The sequence below is a fragment of the Anas acuta genome, chromosome W, assembly GCF_963932015.1.
Source record: "Anas acuta chromosome W, bAnaAcu1.1, whole genome shotgun sequence".
In the NCBI taxonomy this organism is placed as follows: domain Eukaryota; kingdom Metazoa; phylum Chordata; class Aves; order Anseriformes; family Anatidae; genus Anas; species Anas acuta.
The window spans coordinates 24,955,630-24,983,458 of NC_089016.1; the positions used below are offsets into that span (position 1 = coordinate 24,955,630).

General features: G+C 37.9%; 1 protein-coding gene and 1 pseudogene across 6 annotated transcripts in view; one reads left to right on the plus strand and one right to left on the minus strand.

The window, feature by feature from the left end:
* Positions 1-27,829, minus strand: part of LOC137846706 (very low-density lipoprotein receptor pseudogene) — a 666,922-nt pseudogene that overhangs the window by 285,838 nt on the left and 353,255 nt on the right.
* LOC137846701 (ras GTPase-activating protein 1-like) overlaps positions 1-27,829 on the plus strand; it is a 116,814-nt gene that overhangs the window by 56,903 nt on the left and 32,082 nt on the right. For 5 of the 6 annotated variants that reach the window (XM_068664791.1, XM_068664789.1, XM_068664788.1 and 2 more), the window contains exons 4-15: positions 2,765-2,835; positions 5,964-6,081; positions 6,780-6,811; positions 8,596-8,648; positions 9,396-9,546; positions 14,287-14,365; positions 15,787-15,907; positions 17,785-17,941; positions 18,638-18,725; positions 20,917-20,994; positions 27,231-27,388; positions 27,681-27,757. In XM_068664791.1, the coding sequence (XP_068520892.1) occupies positions 2,765-2,835; positions 5,964-6,081; positions 6,780-6,811; positions 8,596-8,648; positions 9,396-9,546; positions 14,287-14,365; positions 15,787-15,907; positions 17,785-17,941; positions 18,638-18,725; positions 20,917-20,994; positions 27,231-27,388; positions 27,681-27,757 (1,183 nt within the window). The remainder of the gene's footprint in view (positions 1-2,764; positions 2,836-5,963; positions 6,082-6,779; positions 6,812-8,595; positions 8,649-9,395; positions 9,547-14,286; positions 14,366-15,786; positions 15,908-17,784; positions 17,942-18,637; positions 18,726-20,916; positions 20,995-27,230; positions 27,389-27,680; positions 27,758-27,829) is intronic. The other variant, XM_068664787.1, reaches the window with a different exon arrangement.

Here is a 27,829-nt window from a genome sequence, read left to right on the forward strand (position 1 = left end):
ATCAATCGAACCGGATCAATAGGAGCTAACATAGGGGATTTCCTAAATTCATCTCTTTCATATATCGCCTGAATACAGGCTGCTTTTTGTACTGCTACAGCCAGGTCAGAATAGCCTGTGGCTCTAATTTCCAGGGGTTCCCCTCTCTCTTGGGGATCTATACCACCTGCCCAGTATGCTGCCCGTGCAGTGATAGAGTAACTATGGTCTCCTGGTGTGGTGGTTAAAAACACTCCAAGTCCCCAAAAGCCACCTGCTTCTTCCTCACTCAACATAATTCGATCTCCTCCTTCAAGAGAAACTCACCACACATACTCCACTTCCGATTCCCCTGGCCGCCTTGAGAACTTCTCCTGTATTTTAACCAACTTTGCCAGTGGCCATGGAATTGTTTGCACAGTAGTGTGAATTCCATCATCATCATCAAGAGTAGTCTCAGTCTTAGCCAAAGGTCTCAAGAGAATCGATTGAGGTTCAGAATCAACAATCTCTTGGACATCGTCATCACTGTCAAACCAGAAATCACCATCCCAGCTTTCAGGGTCTGAACTATGCAGCAATCTACAAATCTGCTTGACTGGAGCAGAAGGCTGTATTTTATTTAACAGATGACTAACCCTCTCCAGCAATTGTTTAAGATAATTATTTTCACTCACAAGTTTATCCACTCTGACTCCTAATGCTTTTCCTGTCTCCCTTTCAAAGGCCAATGATGACTTCAATACCTCATTCTCTGATTTCAAAGCGGTATGTTCCGCATCAGAGATCAGTTTGGGAGCAGGAGTTTCCTTAGCTTCTTGCTGAGCACAAGTCAAACAGGCTCCTAACACAGCACAAATCGCACCTTTACCCTTTCTTTGACCGATCTTTCATGAAGCCTGACACTGCTCAATGCGCTCTACCACTTTCTCCTCATCTTTCCAGAACTTTTGGGCCCACTCCTTCCCCGCCTGGTAAGGGGCACATTTGTATTTTTGCAGCAGTATATCCATAGCAATTCTGCCTACTACGCCAATTTTACTGTCGCATTAAGGGGTGTAGCTGATTAACCATTACGGGCCCAGTTGGATTCAGGGTACTGAACCAGTTGGACATTCACCAACAACGCATTAACCGTCTGGGGGTCTGGTTGAATTCAGAACACTGTACTATCACGGATAACCACCCTTACCCTAGTTGCACTTAATGAGAGCTATCACAATGCAATCAAGTATGGTTTATTACAGCAACAGATAATCAGGTTCTTTTGGATTGCCAGCGAGAGAGCGGTTATGGTAGAGTTCAGCTGCCTAGCAAGGTATAAAACACCAAACTTCTCTTAATATATGGACATACTTTTAGTCTTAATAAGTCACCTCCAGCAATTATTCCACACATACTAAGTAAGTTTACAGGTGATACTAAATTAGTATTAGCTGTTGACTCCCTTGAGTATAGAGAGGTCTTTTGGTGAGATTGTGATAACTTGAGAGCTGGGCAATCATCAAGAATATGAAATTTATCAATAGCAAGTGCCAGTGTGTGCACTTTGGACAGTGGAACCCTTGATATACATCCATATTTGAGAGGCTGGAAGGCAGCCCCATGGAAAGGGATCTGGGGGTTCTGGTCGATGGCAAGTTGAATACAAGTCAAGAGTGATCCCTGGCAGCCAAAAGGACCAACTGTGTCCTAGAGTGCATCGGGCATAGTATTGCTAGCTGGTCAAGGGAAATGATTGTCCCACTGCACTTTGCACTGTTACATCCTCATCTGAAGTACTGTGTGCACTTTTGGGTACCACGGTATAAGGATATAAAAACAAAGGAGGAATTTGAAGATGGTGAGAGGTATAGAGGGGAACATATTTGAGGAGTGTCTGAGGTCACTTGGTTTGTTCAGCCTAGGGTAGAAGAGACTGAGGTTAGATCTAATTGAGACCTACAGCTTTCTCACAAGGGGAAGTGGAGCGGAAGGCTCTGATCTCTTCTGGCGAGTAGCGAAAGGACCTGAGGGAATGGCATGAAGCTGCAACAGGGGAGGTTCAGGTTGGATACTGGGAAAAGGTTCTTCACTGGGAGGGTGGTCAGGCACTGGAACACATTCCCCAGGGAAGTGGTCACAGCACTAATCCTGTCAGAGTTCAAGAAGCATTTATATAGTGCCCTCAAACATATGGTTTGATTTTTGGGTGTTCCTGAGTGGAGCCCTAAGTTGGACTTGATGATCCTTGTGGGTCCCTTTCAACTCAGGATATTCTATGATTCTATGTATCAAGCATACATTTCAAAATATGGATCCTTGAAATAAATGAAGTTTTTAAAAGTTGGTCGTCTTTCATTTCTCCATGCTTGAGACAATATCAATAAATTTAAAAAAAAAATCACCTACAAACTGTATCTTCACGTTCATCCCTCCCTCCAAGCAAAACCCAAATAAAGATGTTTCCGAATGTTAAATTTTCATAAATTTTCATTAAGTGGAAGGGAATTCTAAAGTACTCTTTCATGGGAGTTACATTATTGGTAATTAATTTCTAAGATAGCATATGTTATCTGTCATGCTACAAGGCTAGGAATGTAATGAGAGCTGTTGTAGATAACTTTAGGAATTAAACATTCCTGGCTCTTACTTTTTTGACCATTTGAAAACTTAAAACTCACAACTGAATACAAATTTCTGTTACCAGACCTTTCCCTCTGAATAGCGTAATGTTGGGGAGAGGAATTCTACACTGGAGTGAAAGCAAAATGTAATATCTTTGCTCTCTTCTCTTAAATTGTAGCCTGTGGAGGATAGAAGGAGAGTTCGAGCAATTCTACCATACACCAAAGTGCCAGAAACTGATGAAATAAGGTATGTTTTAATAATAGGTAGAAGCAGTTGTGAAATTTTTGTTGTGTTTATGAATATTAATGATTTTAGTATGTTTACTATGCAAATACTTTCCAATTGTGTCTTAGACTTAACAATGGGATGTTAAAAGTATGATAACTTTTTTTTTTCTTGCTGGATATAGTAATAAGTTTTATTCTTGATAGACTGTTTGTATTGCATTAAATTGCTAGAACTATGAAGCTTAGTTTAGAAGTAGAACATTACCAATTTCAAAGGCTTACATTTTTCTCAAAGTGGATAAGTATGTGTATTAGGGAATGCTGTGTAAAAATGTCTAGTGAGGGTTTAAAATAAATTATCTAGGCTTTTCCCTAAAAATTGCCTGCAGAAGTAACTAGTAGAAGATAAATAATTCAAGCCAAACCAACCTTGACCACCAGAAAGATAATGTGAGCACTGACTATCTAATGAAATTAATAGTATATTTAGCAACTGCTAAATAAGAAAAAAAGATGTCAAAAACAACAACAACAACAAACACAACCATTTCCATTTAGTGTTCTGATGAGACCATCTTGGTTTCACAAGATGATATAACATGTTGGTTGAATTGGGTTCTTGTTAGGAATGCTGGCCTAAGGTATAGGCTAAGATATACAGGCTGGGGGCTAATCTGCTGGAGTGCTGCTCTGCAGAGAGGGACCTGGGAGTCCTGGTGGACAGCAGGCTGACCATGAGTCAGCAATGTGTTCTTGTAGCCAAGAAGGCCAACCTTATCCTGGGGTGCATTCGTAAGAGTTCCCAGCAGGACAAGGGAGGTGATCCTCTCCCTCTGCTCAGCCCTGTTGAGGCCACACCTGGAGTATTGTGTCCAGTTCTGGGATCCCCAGTACAAGAGGGACATAGAACTACTGTAGTGAGTCCAGAGGAGGGCTACTAAGATGATTAGAGGACTGGAGCACTTGTTGTATGAGGACAGGCTGAAAGAACTGGGCCTGTTTAGCCTGGAAAAGAGAAGACTGAGGGGAGACCTCATTAATGTATATAAATATCTGAGGGGAGGGTGTTGAGAGGATGGACCCAGTCTCTTTTCAGTTGTGCTCAGTGACAGGACTTATCCTCTCTTATCCAATGCCTAGCGAGAGGATGAGGCAACAGGCACAGGAGGTTCCGGCTGAATATGAGAGGACACTTCTTTACTGTGAGGGTGACAGAGCACTGGAACAGGTTGCCCAGAGAGGCTGTGGAGTTGCCTTCTCTGGAGATATTCAAAACCCGCTTGGATGCCATCCTGTGCAATGTGCTCAAGGCAATCCTGATCGGCAGGGGAGGTAGACTAGATGATCTTCAGAGGTCCCTTCCAGCCTTGGCCATTCTGTGATTCTATGATTCTGTAATGTATTATACTCTTGTATTGTAATGTACTTTTGAAGATTCTATGTTTTTCAGTGCATCTTGACTTAAAATTTTAATGTTATAATTGATTTTTGAAAAGCTTGAATTATTTTTGGGTTAATTTCAACCTGTTTTCCAAGCAACAAATTAGTGTACTTTGTTATAGAACTGGCCTTGCTGTTTATTGTTCATTACTGGGATTTAGATACATTAGTAGCTGAATTCATTCTAAATATTTTCATTAGTCTTTTTTTTTATTCTTTCTGTTCACTTTGCGTTCAAATTAATGCCTTTTCTGTTACCCTCACAAATGGAAGAATGCAATAGAAAATTGCTTATAGTTTTGGATTGTACTCTAGTAGTTGATGAGCTTCAGTACCTGTCCTGGTTTTGGCTAGGATAGAATTAATTTTCCTCCTAGTAGCTGGTATGGTGCTCTGTTTTGGATTTAGGATGAGAATAATGATATCACACTGATGCTTTAGTTGTTGCAGAGCAGTGCTTACACTAAGCCAGGGACTTGTCAGTTTCTCACACTGTCCTGCAAGCGGGCAGGCTGGGGGTGCAGCAGGAGCTGGGAGGGGACACCCAGGAGAGCTGACCCAAACTGGCCAAAGGGGTATTCCATACCATATGACATCATGCTGAACAAGAAAACTGTGGGGAGTTGGCCCAAGGGAGGGGTGTGCTGCTGCTTAGGGTTTGGCTGGGCGTTCTTTGGTGGGTGGTGAGCAATCGCATTGCGCATCACTTGTTATTTATATTCTTTTACTATTATTGTTGTTGTTGCTGTTATTATTATTATTTTCCCTTCCTTCTCTGTCCTATTAAACTGTCTTTATCTCAGCGCATGAGTTTTTTACCCTTCCCCCCCACACTCAGTTCTTTCCCCCATCCCACTGGGGATGGGGAGGAGTGAACAAACAGATGTGTGGTGCTTAGCTGCCTGCTGGGTTGACCACAACACTACCTTCTAGCTATTGCCTGTACCACTAATGTACTATCCATGTTGATTGAAGAGTCCTGCTGTACTCCAGTGAAAGGTTTTCATATGACCCAAGTTTGGGGTTACACTTAAGGGAATAACTTATAATCACCTTCCAAAAATGAAACTCCCTTGGATATTTTAATGCTTTGTATTTATGTTCTTATTATAGCTTTGTTTTTTTAGTATGCCATTATATATATTATAAAAGCTATTACACATTATATATATTTTATATATAATATATATTATAAAAGCCATTATAGCATGGCTTTTTTAGTAACTATTCTGTATCCTCTTTTTAGCACTTGTACTGTTTAGATCTTTGCATGTGATGATATATTTCACAGGCTTTTATTATAAAAAAATAGGTTTTGATAAAAAGTATTATTAAAAAGTATTATTTTCTTAAGTTATTAAGGGAATCTTTGTTTTTACTGGTATTTGGTATTTGATCCTTCTTGATAAAATAATGCTACTATCTTTTAATATTATTGTGGTGGTGTTTGTTTTATATGTCCTTAGCCCACGTTAAATTTGACTGTATTAAAGCATCCATTAAATTCTAAATGTAAATCAAAGGATAATTATTAATCTGTTATAGCTACTAAAAGTGTGAGATGCCGTGTTTGGGATACCAATATCAATCTTTCATGATCAGATTTCCTCAAATTTTTGCTGAAATTATGCTCAAGAACTCATTGTGTTAATTAAACTTTAAGTTAAAGCACAATCATAATATAAATCTTACTGTAACTCTCTCCAGTTTCCTTAAAGGAGATATGTTTATTGTCCATAATGAATTGGAAGATGGCTGGATGTGGGTTACGAACCTACGGACAGATGAACAAGGTCTTATTGTAGATGACCTGGTAGAAGAAGTTGTAAGTAATTCTATATTCAAATCTGTTAGAGAAGTGAGATTTTTATTTATTTTTTTATTTATTATTTTGTGTGTGTGCAACTTTAACACTGAGATAAACCCAAACAAGTGGCATTTAACTTCCCAATTTTCAGTTACATACTTTTGTCAACCTTCCTTTAGTAACTGAATCTACCACTTTTAAAATAGTGTAACAAACTTTGAAGTCTAATTCATTAGCCAAATAGAGCTTATTGACATGTTGTCCAAACAAGTTAATGTGCAAATGAATAATACTGTGAATTTACTGGGCAGTTCCCTAAACTTACCAGTCCTGATAAAGAACCTGCTAGTCATTCAATTGCATTCTTATTGTTTGTTTGTTTGCCTGCCATGAAATATTCATAAATATATAGACTGAAATTTTGTATTGTGATATGCATTTTTTTAAAGGGCCAAGTGTGGGTTAAAAAGTATATTGTTGAGTTAACTATGTCTAGAACAATCTTCTGAAATAATGGGTTTTGGTTGAATTTCCACTTAGTAAATGAAGTGGAAAAACTCTTTACACAGATATGTGAAATAAGCCATTAAGTTCAAAAATGTCTTGGACTTCTTAGTGCTGCCTATTTCTACAGAAGGTCTTAACCAATTAAGTTCACTTTTCTAAAATCAGGTATACTGTTGTCATGCACTTAATATGTTATTTTTTCTTATTAGGGAAGAGAAGAAGATCCACATGAAGGCAAAATGTAAGGATTTTATTTTGTTATTAAAAGATAATCATAAAATAACTGTAAATTTTAGCTATGAGGTTGATGTTGGGGAGGCAAATCAAAGGTGTGTCATTGGTTGTTTTTTTGGAAGACTTTTCTTCTGTACTAGCTACTGAAGATACAAGAGTTCATGTCAATTATCCATGTATTAGTTATGCCAAATTGCAATGGTTTTTGCACTGATAAAATCTTAAATGAGTCTGTGCGATCACTTTTACCCAGAATATGCACAGTGTGGTGTTTTCTGGTTTGTGTTTTTTATTGTGATGGTTTTACTCAGCTGGGCAGCTGAACTCCACCACAACTGCTCTCTCACTCCCGCTCCTCAAAGGAAAGTGGGAGAAAATACAATGAAAAGGGCTTAAGGGTTGAAATAAGGACAGGGAGATCACTCAACAGTTATCATCATGGGCAAAACAGACTCAGCAGAGGGAGATTAATGTAATTTATTACCTATTGCTAACAAGCTAGAGCAGTGAGAAACTAAAAATAAAACAAACTAAAAACACCTTGCCCCCATCCACCCTCTTCCATGTCCTCTTCCCCTGACTGGTGCAGGGGAATGGGGAGTGGGGGTTGTGGTCAGTTTACATCTGTTTTTTTTAGCTTTTATTTTTATTATTCCTTTTCTTAAATCTGCTGTCACAGAGGCGCAAACAACATCACTTATTGGTTTGGTTCTGGGCTGCAGTGGGTCCCTTTGGAGCCAATTGAAACTGACCATTATCTAACATGGGGCAGCTTCTGGATTCTTCTCACAGAGGCCACCCCTGCAGTCCCCTGCTACCAAAATCTTGTTTTGTAAACCCAATACATTTATACATATGTATCTTGTCTTAGAAGTAACCTTTTTCAGATCTGCTTAACTCTAAATGCAGCAGAGGGAACAAAGCCTCATTAGAGGAATGATAGTGTAATAGTAACACTTATGGTCCTTCTGGTTTTCTCTTTAATAACCTGTTTGCAGTGAATTCCAACTTGTTCAATACTTAAATCATATTAGCTCTTTGCAATTTATTTTTATTTATGGTGAACATGTTTGATATTGTGACAAACTGTTGACTGTTATATTATTTGCAGTTGTAAAGATGAGTGGCAAATGCAAGTTACAAAAAAATTCTAGTAGCTAGATAACTTCATCTGTACTCCATTTGCTTACTGTAATTGCATCTGCTGCTTTCTGTATTAATTGTAAAGTTTGTAGTCTCCAAAGGACTGATGACTGAAGAAGGCATCTGTTGTTACTTAATAGCAAAATGAAACCACACACCAGTGATTTTCTTTCTGCTGTTCCAGTTTTAGTTGTTCTGTGCAGTATTTAACCTTCATTAATCTCCTTGTTTGGGCTTTGCATTTCATGCTTCAAATTGCCATCTGAAATGGAATTTAAATATGCCTGTGAGATTATCTAGCATTTAAACAATGCCTTTTCATCTCTAAGTACACTTGGGTTTGAACATCTACTTCATGTTAGACATTTGTATTGAATGAATTTATTTATATAGCTGTTGATATTTATCTTTCATTCTATTGCTAGAACAACAGAATCATGGAAGAAGATAATGGTTGATTATATAATCTATATGTACTAGTGATTTTTGTGGTTTTTTTTGTTTGTTTGTTGTTGTGTTTGTTGTTTGTTGTTTTTTTTTTTTTTTAAAAAAAAAAGATCAATTCATAGGTGCCAGAGCCTTAAATGTCACAACAACCAAAAAAGAGTGCTGATAGTCTTGCTTTCTATTTTTTTCTTCATCTTTAAGATGGTTCCGTGGGAAGATCTCCAAACAAGAGGCTTACCATTTGCTGATGACAGGTACTTGTATTTCAGATAAAAAGACAGTGGTAGTAGAATGGAACAAAGTGATCCTATTTATATTGAACTGCAGCAAAACCTGTTTTTCTGTATGAATGTTTGAGTATCTAATTCCAAATGGAATGGTTGCTGCTAGAGAATGTTGGGGGGGGGGGGTGGTGGCGGACAGGGAGCAGATGGGCACAGAAATCCAAAGCTGATGGCTATAAGTATTGAGTATTTTTATGTTCTCAAGTATAGTTAGCTTTGTAATTTAAGGTAAAATTGATAATTATTTTTTTAATATATACATATTTAAATATTTTGGGCTTCATCAAAATGCTGAGGAGAAAATACTGTTATATACTTATAGGAGAAAGTATTATCAACTTTTTAGTCCCCTCATAGAGGAAATAATTATTTTAATGAAACTGTCAAGATTTGAGTCATACTGTCAAGTAAAAAATTAGAATAAAAAAATCATTAGTTTCTTAAAACATTGTTGTTTCCCCCCCCCCCCCAATGCTCTTGTAAAGAGGTGGCAAAACTGTGGATAGGTTGTCAGTTACAGCCAAACAAATTTGCATCAACTTTGGTAGTTTAGTATTACATCCCATTTGGGTGAAGAACAGGGATCACTTTGGGAACTTACCTCAGACTTTGTGTGCAGTTCTTGATAATTTGTACAGAAGGAGTTTTGATAAGCACTCATAAATGACACTAAGATAAGTAACACTTGAATAACACTTTATTATGCTATCTTTTCAGTTGGTCAGGTGTGCAGTTTTCTTGTGAGGCCTTCAGATAATACACCTGGTGATTATTCACTTTATTTTCGGACCAGTGAGAATATTCATCGTTTTAAAATATGTCCAACATCAAACAACCAATTTATGATGGGAGGCAGATATTATAATAGGTAAGTTTTAAGTTGTGTGTATTTTTTAACTTTTGTAAAGAATTTGTGTTGTTGATAATTTACTGATGTGATCATAAAATTTCAGTATTTCTTAATGTACTAAGAGTTTTACCTGACTTGCTTAGTAGCTACTTGTAACTAAGCATCTTCTAAGAGCCCTAAAAAGCCTAAGTGTAAGCTTTAAGAGGGATTTTTTAGAGTATTTTGGTACCTAGGTTGCAAAGATCTTTCTCAGTGAAAGAGAGCTGCTTGATTTTGAAAGGCTTAGTTTTAGTTGTATGTTTTGGGGAAATACTAATATACTTCTAGGCTCAAATTCTGTCCAAGTTAGTATTTACTGAAAGTTGTTGAACTTCTTGAAGTTAATGGAAGATAATAAGGATACAAAATGAAGGTGGTAACTGCCCCAAATTGTTTACCACAAGATCCACTTCAGAGTAGGAAAAAAAAAAGTTCTATTTCACAGGTAGTTTGAATATCCAGACACAGGACTGGAAGTTTGATAGCCTATATAAGCAATATTATGTGTCTGCCTATATTTCAAAAGCAAGCCAAAATTTTCTTGGGTGATCATGGGGAGGAAATATTTTTTGGTATATCTCAGAAATCTGATGTTCTGTGATGCATAGGAAGGACTACTTTTTCCACTAACGTTTTCCCTTTGCATGTCCTCCCACCGTTCTGTATATATAAATTGCTCAGAATTTCTATTGATGAGTATAACTGACAGACTATATTTATACTCTCATACAGAAGTCTGCTTTCATTATTTTTAACAGCAGCTTTACAAAATAGCCAGTCTGTATTCTTTTAGTTGACTAATTTAAAGTTCTAATACATAGGAAAAGATAAATACATACTGAGTGTGCTTTTGACTATATAATGAAATACTGTTTTCCCATGGACTTTACTAAAGCATATAACTTCTGTGATCTTTCTGTTTGTTCCATGAATAACATAGAAATTACTTCAGTAGTCACTTTCTTGTGGAAAAAATGGCAAAGTCAGTTCTAGAGGGTGATTTTGCTAACTGTATATCATGAAATCTAAACCACAAAATTTACACCATCCTGAACATACTGTTTCTGATCTAAGCAGGGTTGGGCCCAGTACTTGGACGGGTAACTGCTTGGGAATACTGGGTCTGAGTGTTATAGACTTCCAAAGAAGGGCCACAAAGACAATGAAGGGGGTGATTGGAGCCTCTCTAGTATGAGGAGAGAGCTGGGACTGTTTAGCCAAGAGAAGAGAAGGTTGGGGGGTAATCTTATCACAGTGTATAAATACCTGATAGGAACAAAGAAGAGAACCAAATGCTTTTTAGTGGTGTTCAGGGGCAGGACAAGAGGCAGTAGGCACAAACTGAAATGCAAGAAATTCCATCTGAACGTAAAAAAAGGCTTTTTCTACTGCAAGGATGACTGAACACTAGAAAAGGTTGACCTAAGAGCTTGTGGAATCTCTATCCCTTAGAGATGCTCAAAACATGACTGAACAAGGTCCTAAGTAATCTGCTGTTGTTGACCCCTCTTTACCTAGTGAAATTCATCAGCTCAATCTCAGAGGTCCTTTCTGACTTTCTGACTCACCATTCTGTGAATAACTTTGATGTATTTTACAGGTTTTTTTTGTTTTGTTTTTGTTTTTGGTTTTTTAATTTTTCAATTCTGATTTTAGAAAGGATGGTAGGATAGGGATACTAGGCCATATCTTCTGCCCTTTTCTCCTATCTGCTTTCTTTCTGAAATCTAACCTTTATAACAGGTAGTTTTCCAAAAACCTGTAAAATAGGGGGGGGGGGGGGGGAGGGAGGGAGGATGGTATATCTGGTGATTCCATGTCAAAGGAGAATTGAGGAGAACATTGACCCAACAGTTAGACATCAAACAATCTTTCAAGTTACCTTTAATTTGAGAAATATGACAATTTGAGACTAGGAGACTGGAGTTGATGGAAGCCATTTTCATTTCAACTGATGGTTTAATCCATATTTTGATAGGATGAACAATATGGGCCTAACACGTTAATATTTTTTAATAATTTAACAAGTACATAGTGTTCTGCTTTCTGGATTCTTCACTATTTGAAATGTCAGCACTTACAAGAACTCCTAATTTACCCATTAACTATTAAACAAATGTTATTGCTCATGGTGATGAGATATTTTTAAACTATCCAAGTAGCTAGGACCTGGGCAGCCTAATAAGCTGTTAGCAGGCACAGTCAACATGAGTTCATCAAGGGAAAGTTCTGCCTTAGTAATTTGATCTTCTAAGATAAGGTCACCTGCTTGGTGGATGAAGGGAAGGTGGTGGATGTAATCTTTCTAGACTTTAATAAGGCATTTTTTACCATCCCTCAGCATCCTTCTGGACAAATTGTCCCAACTGTGAGATAAACAGGTTCACCCTATGCAGGATGAAGAGCTGTTTCAATGGTTGGCCTCAGAGGATTGTAGTGAATGGGACTACATCTGGCTGGCAGCCAGTCACTAGTGGTGTTCCCAGGGTTCAATTCACTGAACATGAGTCAGCAGTGTGCCCTGGCAGCCCAGAGGAAAACCACATTTTGGGATGCATTAAACATAGCATAGCGAGCCGGTCAAGAGAAGCAATTCTTCTGCTATATTTAGAGTTGGTGCAGCCCCACCTTGTGTGCAGTTCTGGTCTCCACAACATAAAAAGGATGTTAAGATGATTGAAAGCATCCAGAGGAGGGCAACAAAGCTGGTAAAAGGACTGGAAGGCCTGTCCTATGACAAGAGGCTGATGACACTTGGGTTGGCTAATCTGGAGTAAAGGAGGCTAAGAGGTGACCTCGTTGCTCTTTACAACTTCCTGAGGAGGGGAAATGGAGAGGGAGGTGCTGGCCTCTTATCCCTGGTAACCACTGATAGGACGTGAGGAAATGGCACAAAGCTGCACCAGGGTAGATTCAGGCTGGACATTAGGAAAATTTCTTTACTGTGAGGGTGGTCAAACACTGGAACAGGCTTCCTAGTGAGATGGTTGATAACCCCATGCCTGTCAGTGTTCAAGAAGCATTTAGATAATGCCCTCAAATATATACTTTAACTTGTGTTTAGCCCTGAAGTGGTCAGGCAGTTGAACTTGATGATCTTTGTAGGTCCCTTCCAGCTGAACTATTCTATATGTCTAAAGATATCTGGTTTTTTTGTTTGTTTGTTTGTTTGGCTTGTTCAGCCATTTGGGCTGTTCAAGTGGTAAGGCAATATACAATGACCATCTGAATTAAGTTCACTGGGGGGAGGAGAGAGCTAAAGAACCCAACACTACCCAACACTTGATCACTCCATCAAGACATAATGTCCTAGTCTATATGGTACTGTAACTCCAAAAGGAGTTTTCAAATACTATCTAGTTTATTCTTCAGCTCATTTTACAAAATTCACAGAAATTAGGCAATTGTTTCTTATGTTGAGGTATTTTTCTTATGTTGAGGTATTTTTAACCATGGAAGTAGACAGTGACAGTAAAGGTATCTTGATTAGAACAGGGAAAAAATATATTAAGTCGCTTTATTGATGATTGCCCTCATAACAAGATGCTGGCAATAGCTGTTCAACATGCAAAATTCAATTAGTCATTATTTTATTCAATGTGGTAAGGTCTAATTTTTTATGCAGAAAATGGCATGTGCACGTTGCATATAAATAAAATTCGAAATTTGATTTTAGTAATACTGAAAGAGAAATTCAAGTCACTTTACAAACCTGAAAAATAAAAATACTCATGGTAAGATTCAAAGATTGATCAAGCATGCACTAGTTGGATAAAGAAAAGCAAACAAAAATGTCTTTCTATTGTTTTGTTTAAATGTTTTCACAATCCTTTTATAGTTTCACATATCTTTGAACACAACTTGATCCACTTGTAATAGGGCAAAGATCTCATCACATGTGTCTTATTGATTACATTTTCACACATAGCTAACAATATATATATATAAAGTGAGAAAAAGCTTTCAGTGTAGTTTTGTTCTTTATTTTCAGGTTCATATTTTATATATGAATGATTAATCTGTGTGATGTTAACATTGCCCTTGTTTATTACAGTGGTAACTTTCAATAACTGCAAAAATAAGTTTGAGCAACAGAAAAATAAATTGAATTAGCTTGCACCTGTCACTGTTTCTCTCCTGATCTTTCAGAATTCAATTTCACTCAGATTCTGGCAATTAAAATGCAAGCTCCTTCTGTAGAGGAGTGCTACTGACTGAGTAACATGATTTAACATGAAAGCTCAGTGATTTTGAAGTGTAAATTGCATAATCAATGTTACAATACTTTTATATTTCCCCATTCCTGTCCAAAAAAGAAATTGCTTTGCATAATTTGAAGCATCTCCCATTCCCTTTCCCTAGTTTACTCAAGGACTTTGCCAATAAAATAGCAATTTTCAGCCTGGTTGGAAAGCTGGAAATGTCTATGCATTAACTAAATGTTGAAAAGGTAGTCTACTCATTTGGCATTTTCAACATCTGATTGAAAATGTTCTGCAGAGTTTAGGATTAACAGATTATGAATACAGTCTGTTAATTTTCATGACTTCAATGTATTACTAAATTGTCATTGCTGCAAACAAGATTATGAAGTTTAACACTTGATTTTTATTTTTTTTAATTGTGAAGCTTAGCGTGATTACATGGAAAAGCAAATTCTCATACAGAGGAAAAACTAACCAATTTAACATTTAAATCTTATTTTTCTTATTTGAACAGTATTGATGAGATCATTGAACATTATAGGAAAGAACAAATTGTTGAAGGATATTACCTTAAAGATCCTGTTCCAGTGCAGGTAAAATTTCATCTCTGAGCATTTGTTGTTGAAGACATCGACTTAATCATCACCAAATATTTATAATAACTGAATTACAGGAGAGGTATTGATGATAAACAGCATCATCTTCGCTTGATTTTTTGTTTTGAGCTTGTGTGCTTATTTCATTTTAACCTCCTATATATTCACTCATCTAAGGTTGGCTTATAGTCAACAGAATGTAATGGTAAGCTTTGTCTGTGCTCTGAGGTGTAAATGCTCTGCCTTGTGTCCCCAGCTCTGGTTCCTGATTAAACCATTCTGTGCCTCAATCCCATGTTGGGCTGTATCTGGCATCTTTCTTCCTCCAGAGAAACCTGTATGCACAGAAAGCTGGGATTGTAGGGCATGTTCTGGAACACTTGTGTTGTATCCATTACATTAATACAAGGGCATTTCTTGTATTATCCCTTCATACCATTCTTGTAGTTGCCCTGCTAACACAAAATCTAGTGCAAGTTAATGTTTCCCGAATGTGATGGACCAGAACAGCTCAGAATGCCATGTCATCAATGATGCCTTTTTCTGTAGGAATACTTACCAGATATATCCTAGAATATTAGGTGTCATTATTATAGCCACATTATATTATATTGTTTTATACTATCAGCTAGCAATTTACTTTAAAACATTAGTAACTACATATGTTGTTTTGTGCATTATTTCCTTCGTAGTTGTAGAGGTTATCTTGATTTCCTGAAAATTTGGATATTGATTCAATTTTTAGTCCTGTTCTTCCTGTTATTAAAGTGTTTTTCATCTTGTCTTTGTTATTCAAAACTATAATTCTTATAGGCATATGGGGGGAGCAGAGAGAAAAGAGTATTTGTGTTTCTGCTTTCTCCTATTGTTCTATGTTTGAATGTTACTCGCTTAGGACATGAGTGCAAATAAGGTTAGTGAGGGACTGCACAACTTCTTGCATAAATAACTGTTTTAATTTAGATCTGCACCATTCTTGTTGCTTCAGAGTTTATCCTTAATTAGTCATTCCCAAAAGTTTTGATAGAAGACAGCCAGATACTCGATAACCTTTAAAGACTTATGTAAATTTTATATAAATCAATGTGAAAGGTGATGCTTTCTATTTAATGTTAAATAAATACAGATGTTACTTTGTAAACATCGGTCTGTATTTTATAAGAAAAATAAGGTTTATTCTGGTCTAATCATTCCACAAGAAATAGTCACATTACATTTCTGGCAAAGGTATTGTATGAAATTATATTGGTTTGCTAAAACGCGAGAGAACAATAATAAAAAATTGGTAGTGTTCAATAATATTTTTGGTTGCAGCTTCATAGTGTTTAATTGTTTCACAGTTGATTCCTGAGCTTTAAACAAACAAACAGACAAAAAAAAAAAAAAAAACAACTGCTGATTTCTCCCTTATTTACCAGCATCAAGAACAAGTGCTTAATAATACGGTGGATGGAAAAGAAATCTACAATACAATTCGTCGCAAAACAAAGGATGCTTTTTATAAAAATATTGTCAAAAAAGGTTATCTTCTAAAAAAAAGTGAGTTCTGTTGCTTCTATAAAATGTTTCTCTTAAAAAAAAAAAAAAAAAGCAGATTTGGATGCATGTTTTGTGTAGCACTAGTACCTAGTGGAGGCAAAATTGAAGTGAGCAAAAGGTTATAGAAAGTTATAGATATGAAAGGTTCTTTTTCCTTAAATTCGTCAATAGAAATACATAATACATAAAATGACACGTAATATAAAGTTCATTGGCAGTTGTTGCTGAAAAAAATCAGAGAGCAGCACAAAAACTAAGTGCCTTTCATCAAAGGTAATATTCAAACTCATTAAATGAAGTATACTTTTATAAAATTCATACTTAGTATGCAATTCATTTAAATTTAAGCTGATGGCATGAGTTAGAGAGCTAGATTAATGTAAATCAGTGCGTTCATTGGAGACCAGAGCTGGTTTAATTTAGTTATTCCAAGTTAGGTAATATGTGTAATTTAAAATGTGTGTTCTGGGTAGTTCTGTACAGACAGAACTTAGTAGTAGTAGTTCTGTATAGACAGAACTATTAAAGTTCTGTCTAACACTGACACAGTCAACGTAATGTACAGTAATTGGATTAAAAGCTGCCTGACTCATCCCAATATATCCTTAAAGAATTGCCATTGAATAAGGTGTTGGAGTTCCAAGGAAGCTAGTCCCTTACCAAGTATCATGGTTTTATTTTTTTTGTTTCTGCTAAAGCTGATTTTAATGATCAGCAATACAACAAACATTTAAAAATTAAACATAAATAAAAAATAATGTTTCTAGAAATGACGAAGACCGTAACTTAAACAATAAGTTCCAGATAATGGTCTGGATAGCGAGCAAAAATGAGAAAGAAGGCAAGCACTTAGATATAGTCAAATATAAAAGATGCATTCAGAGGAAATAAAAACTAGATCCTCTGAATAAAGCAAGGAAAGCACCTCTTCTCTTGAGGGTGTTAATTCTGAGATAAGATGTAGAGGGCTGTGGTAGAGTTGAGGAATTAGCTGAGAATAAACTTTTAAAAATAAATAAATAAAATTTTAGCTAAAAGGGATACTGAGATACTTTACATGTGCAAGCAGGAGTACTGAATAGGTATGGAGAGAGACACGTACCTGCATATAGAACAAAAAATGAATAAAATCACTCTTCCATCTAGTAGAGTATGACTAGATGTTAAAGTAGGTTTTCCAAAACTGTGAGTTCTAGTCCTTGTTTATGAAGGTATGTGGTAGATCTATGATGATCAAGTTGAAAATTAATGCTGAATGCTTTTCTAAAAGGTACTGTGTATTATGTTTTTACGTTTTTCTCTGAAACGTGGAACTGGCCAAATTCTTGGATATAGGTGTGTTTGGGTTCAGGTTTGGTTCTGATTCAAGTATGTGTATATTATGTTCCTATTTCTATTCTGTAGTGATACGGTTTTAAGATATCGTGATGCAATTTGTTATGCTGAGCAGTTAGTAAGAGTTTAGGAATAATTTTCTCATGTCAGGAGAAATCCGTTTCTTAATTTAAAATAGCTTTATTAATTTGGATTGTTTACAGCATCACACATTATTTGCGAACTGCATAGTCAGTCTTCTCATTGATATGAATGGAGTTGTCTGGGCAGCTCGTGCACTTGCTTAATCCTGTGAGATTAATGAAAATGTTTAGAGAACCATCTACAATTGTACCTGAACATGTGAAGAGGGACTGTTTTTAGCTAGATGTTGCAGAAAACATTGCATATGCATACTGATATTACTGCTTAAGCATGGTTAACTGTATGTTGTTTTTCTGTTTGTATTTTGACAAAAACCTTACTGCCCTCTTTTTTCTTCATTTACAAAATTTATATTTTCTTTAAAACAATATTGTAACTTCCTACTTGCTTTTTTACAGGTAAGGGGAAGAGATGGAAAAACTTGTACTTTATATTGGAGGGAAATGATGCCCATCTTATTTATTTTGAAAGTGAAAAACGAGCCACAAAACCTAAAGGTTTAATAGACCTTAGTGTGTGTTCCATCTATGGAGTACATGACAGTTTATTTGGCAGGTACGACACTGATTTTTTAATGCTTGTACATGCAGCAGGGCAGTTAACTGGTAGTTTGAGGCATGTACGGTACATGGACAATATGTCAGTAATGAACAAGGTGGGTTTTTTTTTTTTGTTTGTTTGTTTTCTGATTGTGAAATGTAAGCATTGTGACTGTTGGTTTATATTGTGTTTTATTCCATAGTTGGTGTAGATTGCAAGAGTGTATGTAGACAGATTTAACTGAAAATGGTAACTTGTTAAGCCATGGCAACTTGATTGCTAGCAACTGTTCATAAACAAATTCTAGTAAGAAATTTTAGAACTTAGTCTTAAGATTGTCTTGTGTGTAATAATGACTTGGACTATTGCATTGTCATTTTTCAATATTGTGTATTAATTGTTCCCCATTTTGTATTACAGGCATTAAAAAGATTATGAAGCAACTCTATTGAGGGTTTTAATCCTATTGAATCAAAAATTGATAAGATCAAGAATTTTGTCAATTCCAAAAGATCTGCATTCTTTTGCTGATAGGTATTAGAAAGCTAAATTGGGGGGTTGAAACTACTCTGTGTTCAATGCTCTATACAGTCAAACATCAGAAATGTATTAGTTCAGTGTGAACTTTGATTTGGCAGATATCAAGAAATGGAGGCATTTGTCAATGCTATAAAGATTAATAAACCTTATGGGTTTTGTTCCTTTATTAAGGCCAAACTGTTTTCAAATAGTAGTTCAGCACTTCAGCGAAGAGCATTACATCTTTTACTTTGCAGGAGAAACTCCAGAACAAACACAGGTGAGAGATTTTGTTGATAAATATAATTTTAAAAGCAATTTTTTTTTGTCTTGTAATGTTTAATATTTCCCTTCTGTAATAGAAATTTTGTTTAATATTTCCCTTCTGTAATAGAAAGCATGCCTACCACAGATGGTAGCTATGTCTACATTAACAAATATTACCATGCAAGTAGCAGATCTGTAAGGGAAATTGTTGATGCTGAGAATGTAGCTATGGGGATTTTACTTTGGACAAGTTTTAGTCTGGTCTCATGCACTGAACTCTCATTAGTTTCCCTAAAATATTTCTGGAGAATTATCTTTTGGAGTAGTTCAGTCCAAAAAAAATTTGTTTGCTCTCCAAGAATCTTCTATGTTATGAACCAAAGCATGGTAAGTGGGGAGTTTTCCTTCAAGAGTGCTTCTTGATGTGAACAAAAATGCTGATGCAGGTATGTCCAGCGATCAGAATTTGCTGAGCATTTTACAGTTATTTGTCCTGACCATAAATTGGTGGTTGTTTAAATTCTTGGGCACTGATTTTGCATGAAAAGTAAGATTTATTTATTTTTTAATTACTATCATTTAGTTATTAGCTCTCTAGCAATTAATGTTTGCAGATTAAAAATTGTAGGAGTGGAGCCTAATTCTCTAAAAGTCACCCACCGACAGAAGAACGTATGTAAGATGCGATAATGTTCTTAATCATTAAGTTGTTTTGGTATTCCATGGCTCTGAAATACCTGTGTTAGAAGTTAACCTTTGCATTTGATTTTATTTAAGAACGTGCAGTAGGCAGAATATTCTGTCCTGTTTTCTGACCGTTTGGTATAATCTGCTTTTGGGTTAGACTTGCTTAACATTTAAGCTGTTCACTGCATTTATAGGATTTCATTTATAAAATTATTCTTGGTAAGGCACATCAATTGTTTTACAGATGCTTCCGATTTCAGAAGTTTCAGTTGTCTGTACCTTGTAAAATTTCATGGAAGAATAGTTTTGTTGGTATATTAAGGAAAACTTGCCAGTTTTCATATAATGTGGTAAATATCAAAGCAGATGTCCAATGGATTGCATGATGTCTTTGATGTTTGTACAAAACATTTGTGAATGTAATGTGAAATGTAGCCTCATATACTAGTGTCACTGTACATGCCATGGTGCATTACTCATGCTAGTGTAAACTTTGGAATTTAAGGGGAAAAGTTTTCTTGTTAGGAGGGGGAATAAAGAGGAGTATATATCTAGGAAATATTTATATTAATTTAGAGTATTTAGGAGGTTCTGTGGGTCTTCAATTGCTTTTCCTTATTTGGATAAGGAAACAAGCTACAAAAACAAAATGCATAGTTGAAAGTTCTTCCTTTTGTGGAAGGTTTTGAAAGCTAAAACTTCACTCACAAAGTGATTTACCAGAGAATAGCTCCAATATAGAATGTACTTGTATATTTTAAATGTGGAAGGTAATGTAAAGGATAAGACTGAAAATGTCTCTTTTATTTTTTTCTTTAATGACATTATTAAATTGTACTTTGTGTAGGCAACAGATCTTTGAACTACTACACCTTTATGAATGTTACTCAAAGCCTAAATTTTGTGCTTTAGAAAAACTTACAAAATTTGGGAGTGGGGGATGAAAACACGAGAATGAGGCTATAGCATATCTTCTACCTTACAAAATATCCACTCTGCTCTCTGCATTTGTGAGCAGAGAGAATGGGGGTGTAGGTTATAATTTTCACTGTTTCTCTGTTATTGCTGCTTTGTTTTTGTTTGAAGCATATGCAGTAAAATATGACTGTGATACAGAAATGGACGAGAGAATGATCAGAACAGTTTGACTTGTCGACTGTTATTTTCTCAGAAGCACCCAAGTCTTGCTTCATTTTACATACTGTTTTTAATTTAATGTAATATCGCTATTTTTGAAAATCGGTAAAGGTCACACTGTATATCCATTAGTAATGCTTGATATTTCTAAAAGAGAATCAGTTTTGTAAATTCTTTCTTTAGTTTTGCTGAGTAAAGATGAATTTTGCTTTAATATTCAAATTTCATAATTTGAACTGCATACAAGTGTTGTTTTTTTTTTTCAATCTAAAGAAAACTTCAGATACTTCGATGTATTTTTATTTTTTAGACATGTCTGTTCTAGTGCAAGAAGGTGAGTCTGACTTCTTGTTACACTGTTCTGTGCCTTTCTGTCTTAGGACTGGATGAAGGCTCTGCAGATGTTTTGCAGTTTAAGAAAAAACAGTCCAGGGAAATCCAATAAACGTCTACGTCAGGTGAAGCTATATAAATAATGGGGGGGGGAGATTGTCTCCTTGTTGTAAAATGATGCTGATCTCAGAACTTTACTTTCAACAATAGCAAATCCTGCATGTACTTTCTTTCTTGGAGTTATGCAGTACCTTTGTTAAACCAACCGGAGTGAATTCCTGTTTGTTAACATAGAATGGCTTGGGTTGGAAGGGACCTTAAAGATCTAGTTCCAACCCCCTGCCACGGGCAGGGATGCCACCCACTAGATCAGATTGCCCAGGGACTCATCCAAGCTGGTCTTGAACACCTCCAAGGATGGGGCATCCACTACTTCTCTGGGCAACGTGGAGTGAAGAATTTCCTCCTAACCTCTAATCTAAATCTCCCCTCTTTTAGTTTAAAGCCATTCCCCCTTGTCTTGTCATTGTCTGCATGAGCAAAAAGTTGTTTTCCATCTTTTTTATGAGCCCCCTTTAGGTATTGAAAAGCTGCAATAAGGTCACCCCAGAGCCTTCTCTTCTTCAGGCTGAACAGCCTCAGCTCTCTCAGCCTTTCTTCGTAGGAGAGGCGCACCAGCCCAGTGGCGTGCTATCAACACGAATCTAAAACACAGCACCATATCAGCTGCTTTGAAGATAATTAACTCCATCCCAGCCAGAGCCAGCACAATCTCCACCACTTATTCCATACATTTGCATCATGCTCAAGTCCCACACTATCCACAATACATCCTCATTAATTACCACCCCCTTCCTGTCCTTTGACATATACACAGATATCATTCCCTTTGTCTATGGGAGGCCTCATTGAAGTGTTTATAAAAGGGACGTTGAGTTCATTTAGTCTGCGACTTTGACTCCATCTGTTATGGTGGTCACTCAGGACAGGAGAGGCAATGTGTTATGTCAAGTTATTGGGCACCAAAGCCAGCTCAGGTTGGCTTGCTGCTGCACTTCCCTGGCTTCTTCCAAGGCTCATCCTCCATTAGTTTGGGTGGTTCCTGTTACAGTACTTCCTATAACACACAACTCAAATCATGGATTACAGCAGTTTAAATGTATATCCATTACAATCTCCACCCCTTGTCCCTTTGGACTATGCTACAGAGTTTAACACTGCAATGAACTCCCTCCTTTTCCCCTGCTCCAGCATGGATCCTCTGTGGGCTACGGTCCCTTTTGGGGGTCTACCTGCTCTGGCATGGGCTTATGCACAGGCCACAGTCCCTTCACAGGTGTACCCGCTCTAGCGTGGATTTATCCGGTTACTTTGACTTCAGTTCATACCGGAGTTCTAACATGTATGGTACAGGTGCACTTGACTTTGTTCAGGCCTTGATAGTCCACAGTTAGCCTCCACTCTCCATCCGACCTTCACGCTGGACATATGGGACTACTAAAGGGTGAGCGAGTCTTCCTGAGCACTCCTGGGCTCCCCAGTCAATGAATCAGCTCATGGATGGGAACCAGGCAATCTCGGTGCATTATTGCCACTGATTCACTGTCACAGTAACAATTGGCACCTGCTGTTCTTTGACATGCAGCAACCTCACAACAGAAGAGTTTGGAAAAGGTAGACGGCTGTACAGCTGGGTAGAGCTCTTCTCTGTACCCAGGGCAACCACACCAAAAGCCTGCCAGTACCCTTCTGGGAAGGATGCACAGGGCCTCCAGGACAGTCACAGTGGAGTGCTTTTGCCACTCATTCCCAGTTAGGCTTACTTTGGCCTCCAATACAGTTAGCTGCTGGGATTCCCCTGTCACTCCAGAAATACCGATGGGTTCTGCCCCTTTATAGCTTGATGGCATTACGGTACACTGTGCACCAGTGTCCACTAGAGCCTTATACTCCTGTGGGTCTGATGCGTGAGGCCATTGAGTCCACACAGACTAATAAACCTGGTTGTCCCTTTCCTCCAGCTGGCTGGAGGCAGGGCGCCTCTAATCCTGGTCATTGCATTTGAATTCATTACTTGCTTCTTGTAAATGTGAATCGAATGTCCCTCCACTATAACCAGGAGTAAACTCAACCCATCTACTCTGTCTGGAGAACTGCCCAGTAGAAACTGGAACAGTAATTATCCTGGAAGAACACCCTTTTGTGATTGTTTTTCCTTGCAACTCACATACCCGTGCTTCTAGTATCAAGGTAGATTTATCATCCCACTTCCTCTCCTCATTTCCTCCCCGTGGTCACACATAAAACCACAGGGTGGCACGTGGTGTGCACCCACGATACCCTTTCCCTTGAGCAAAAAAGGCTGATTCCTAATAGCTGAGATACTGGCCGGTATGAAAAGGGAGGAAGTCATTCTCTTTGAGTTGCTGGACTTCTTGGAACAGTTTCTCTACAGCTGAGATACAGGCCCATAGGAAGGAAGAAAGATTCTCTTCTAATTGCCAGAGTTGGCTGGCCACTACATCCACTGTTGGTGCCTCTGTGTCTCATTATCACCAGAGTACTTGCGGATGATGATGGTGCACTCTGTACAATCTTCTGCCACATGGACCGTGTGCTCTGGACTTCATCTGGGTCTTTGGATACCTGATCATTGTCCAGGTTGCTATAGATCGCCTCCACCATAGCTAATTCGCTCAGGTACTTTATACTTCTCTTCATAGTTGTCCACTTGCCTGGGTGACATACGACATCTTCCTTGAAGGGATACCTTTCCTTCACGCCTGACAGGAGTTGCCTACAGAGGCTGAGGGCTTGTGCCTCTTTTCCAATCACTTTGTCAATGGCCCTTTCCCTAGAGGGATCCCAGCTGCTTGGCTTCCCCGTGTTCCTGGCTACTGGCCCCCTTATCCCAGCACTGGAGCAGCCAGGTGATTCACCTGGACAACGGCTGAAATCTTTTCGCATATCTCGCAGCGGTTTCTGACTCATAGAATGGCTTGGCTTGGAAGGGACCTTAAAGATCATCTAGTTCCAACCCCCCTGCCATTAGCAGGGTTACCAACCACTAGAGCAGGCTGCCCAGAGCCGCATCTAGCCTGGCCTTGAATGCCTCCAGGGATGGGGCATCCACAACCTCTCTGGGCAACCAGGCTCAAGTGTTTTTATCATAGTTCTCCCAGGGGAAAAAAAAAAAAAAAAAAAAAAAAAAGTAGCGATAAACAGCGCAGCAAATTGCAAGAGCCGAAATCAGCCATTAAGAGCTCCTGGAATTTGATGTACAGCAAGAGAGGGAGGAAGCCACAGACCACATGAGGGAACAAATAAACAAACTAGTGTCCAGAACAGACAAAGCAACACTGTGACCAGCAACAAGTAACAACTTTCCAAGTAACAGCTAAACAGCTATAACTATAAATTCAGTCTAGCATGCACTGATCAAATCTATCATCTCCTCTAACCTCTTGAGCCTCATGTAGGGTGCCAAAAAGGACTGCAGTGAGTTGACCCCAGTCAACAGCCAACTGGGAAGACAAATGCTATAACTGCAAACACCAACTCCTTCTTCCTTTTCCTCCGAGCTTTTATTGCTGAGCATGACATCATATGGTATGAAATACCCCATTTCAGTTTTGGTCAGCTGTCCTGTTTGTGTGCCCTCCCAAACTCTTGTGCACCCCCAGCCTACTCATTTCTGACAGCAGAGTGGTAAAGAGGAGGAAAAAGAAGGAAACACGGACAGCACCATAAGGCTACTATGAAGAAAATTAACTCCATCCCAGCCAGACCCAGTAAGCATTGCAAAATTCAGCATTTTGATTAAAAGCTAATGATAGGGAAAGAAAATTGATAGTGTTTTGCACTTTTTATTTGGCAGTAAACTACGAAGACAAGTTATTTTAGCTTTTTTTTTTTTTTCTTAAAAAAAAAAAAGGAACATAATAACCTGTGCATTTCCCTGATAGACATAAGTAAGCACAGCAGGGTGTCATTCTACCACCACCCATTTGTATTTTTAATGCTATTAATAATTCCATCTTTTTCACAGAGTAGGAGGACTAGAAAGAATTGGTAACCAGCTTAAATATGTACAACTGTCTACTAACTAGTGCTGGACCCTCTCTAATTGGTCCACATCCTAGTGCTGGGAGCCCCAGACCTGGACACAGTACTCCAAGTGGGACCTCACAAGGGCAGAGTAGAGGGGGACAATCACCTCCCTCAGCCTGCTGACAATGCCTCTGTTGATGCAGCCCAGGATGTAGTCGGCCTTCTGGGCTGCAAGCGTTCACTGCTGGCTCATGTCAAGCTTTTTGTCCACCACAACCCCCAAGTCCTTCTCTGCAGGGCTGCTCTCAATGTGTTCTTCTCCCAGTCTGTACTCATGTCCGGGTTTCCCCCGACCCAGGTACAGCACCTTGCACTTGGCCTTGTTGAACCTCATTAGATTCACATGGGCCCACTTCTCATGCTTGTCCAGGTCCCTTTGGATGGCAACCCTTCCTTCTGTTGTATCTCACTCCATCATAGAAGACCATCGGATTGGTCAGGCATGATTTGCCCTTGGTGAAGCCTTGCTGGCTTTCTCGGATCACCTTGTCCTGCACATGCTTTGACATTGCTTCCAGGAGGATCTGTTCCATGATCTTCCCAGGCACAGAGGTGAAGCTCACCAGTCTGTAGTTCCCTGGGTCTTCCTTTCTACCCTTTTTCAAAATGGGAGTGATGTTTCCCTTTTTCCAGTTACCAGGGACTTTGCCTGACTGCCAGGACTTTTCAAATATGATGGAGAGAGGCTTGTCAACTACATCAGCCAGTTCCCTCAGGACACTGGGATGCATGCCATCGGGCCCCACAGATTTGTATCTGTTCAGATTCATCAGGTGGTCTTGAACCTGCTCTTTGCTTTCATTGGGAAGGACTTTGCTCCCCTAACCCTCACCTAGAGGTTCAGGGATTCAAGAGATGTGGGAAGCCTGACTGGCAGTGAAGACTGAAGCAAAGGACTTGTTTATGATTTCTGTCTCATCCCCTTCCTGTTCTTGCAATTGCTCTGCTGCAGTGCAGGCTGCCTCTTTTGATTCTTCATCCTGCTCCCTCTCAGAAAGAGCTTTTTCTTTCCCTGCTACCTGAGACAACCTCCACTTCCATTGTTTCTTCTAGACTATAGGAGCAACTGTTACAGCTGAGGGTTAGATCACTGGCTTAGCCAGTATGCATTTATAAGTCTTCATACCCTCTTGAGCCCTTCAAGCAAGTGCCAGAGGATCAGTAGGAGTAGGCCAGGTCCCAGCACAGTGCTAAAAAATTGTGTCTCTGATATATAGGCATCCTTTCTTCAAGCATTCTTTCACTTCAACAAGATTCCATGCCTCTTGAGATTTCAAGGTTTCAAGCTCTACACCATTGGGGGTGGGGCGGTATTCCTCAGAAAGTGAAGCAGGTGCTACGTGAATTAGTTTGTTTGCACGTTTTCCAAAGTATAAAGGAAAATAAGTCTCCAGTGTTTCACAGAGTGGTTTAAATTGGAAGGGACCTATGGACGTCATTTGGTCCATGTCTGCTAAACAGTGCTGTTTGCTAAGTAAAAATTTTTATGTCTAAGGGACTTTAAGGAAACTTTATTCTGAATTGTTATATAAAGATCTTTTCAATGTTTGAACTGTCCTTTGAAAATTCTGTTACTGAATATTTGAATTTAAATGGAATGTTGACCCTTTCAAGTGTGATATTTCTTGTATTTGTCTAATTTTACTTGAGCTGATATTAGTAGATGTCAGATTAATCTGTGAACTGTATGCAATTCAGAAATTTGTAAAATAAAAGACCGCTTAAAACATTTAATGTAAATGATTTCAGAGTTTGCTTTTCATTTTCTGGAAATTGGGTTGCTATTATTTTGAGAATCTATAGTACAGATTAGTATCCCCCTTTGAACAGGGAGAAAACAGTGTAGTGTGTTGAATAACAGAATTCTGTATAATCTGTTAGGAAAGCACCAGATATGGCATTGGGTTTGGAACTGTCCATGGCTCTTATTTGAGATACAGGTCTCTGACTTCAGTAGAATTTTCTATGTATAGAGAAGTTAACACTTGTAAAACTTGATGTCTCATATTGTGGCTTTTAAAAGGAAAAAATGAGTTAAAGCTATGGTGCTGGAGATTTATTTTCAGTTGTTATTTGAGTTGCTCTTAAAATCTTGTTCCATTACTCCTGTTTCTTGTTCTTTCAATTAGGAAATTGTAGTTTGTATTTTATATTTGTATCTTGACATTAAACCTTCACGTGTGTGTGGGGGGGTATTTGTTTGTTTGTTTATTTTATTTATTTAGAAATATTTTTTTTGTATTTTCTTTAGGTCAGCAGTCTTATTTTGCATGTAGAAGAAGCTCATACACTCCCAGTAAAACATTTTACTAATCCGTATTGTAACATCTACCTGAACAGTGTCCAGGTAGCAAAAACACATATCAGGGAAGGGCAGAACCCTGTATGGTCAGAAGAATTTGTCTTTGAGTAAGTCTTTCCTATCAAATTACTGAATTTCACTCAAATGCAATGCAACTTTGAAGATTCTTTACACTCTACTGTTTTTCATAAGCTTTTTTAAAAATACTGCATGCATGGCTATATAGCAGGCATCTTTCAGTCACAAATGCATGGGTAGAATTTTATGTATGCACCTAAATATCTATGTTAATATAAATGTCTAGCTAATCATGAGAACTCAGGTTTAAATAACTTTTAGAATAAGATTAAAAGTTGGAGAAGTATGGTATTAATTAAGGCTTTCTGTCTTTTCTCCTAGTGATCTTTCATCTGATATTAATAGATTTGAGATAAGTCTTAGTAACAAAACAAAGAAAAGTAAAGATCCAGATATATGTAAGTATTTTTCTGTAAAAGAAGAATATATATTGCAAAAATGGATACTTTGTGCAATTTTCATTGCTCTTT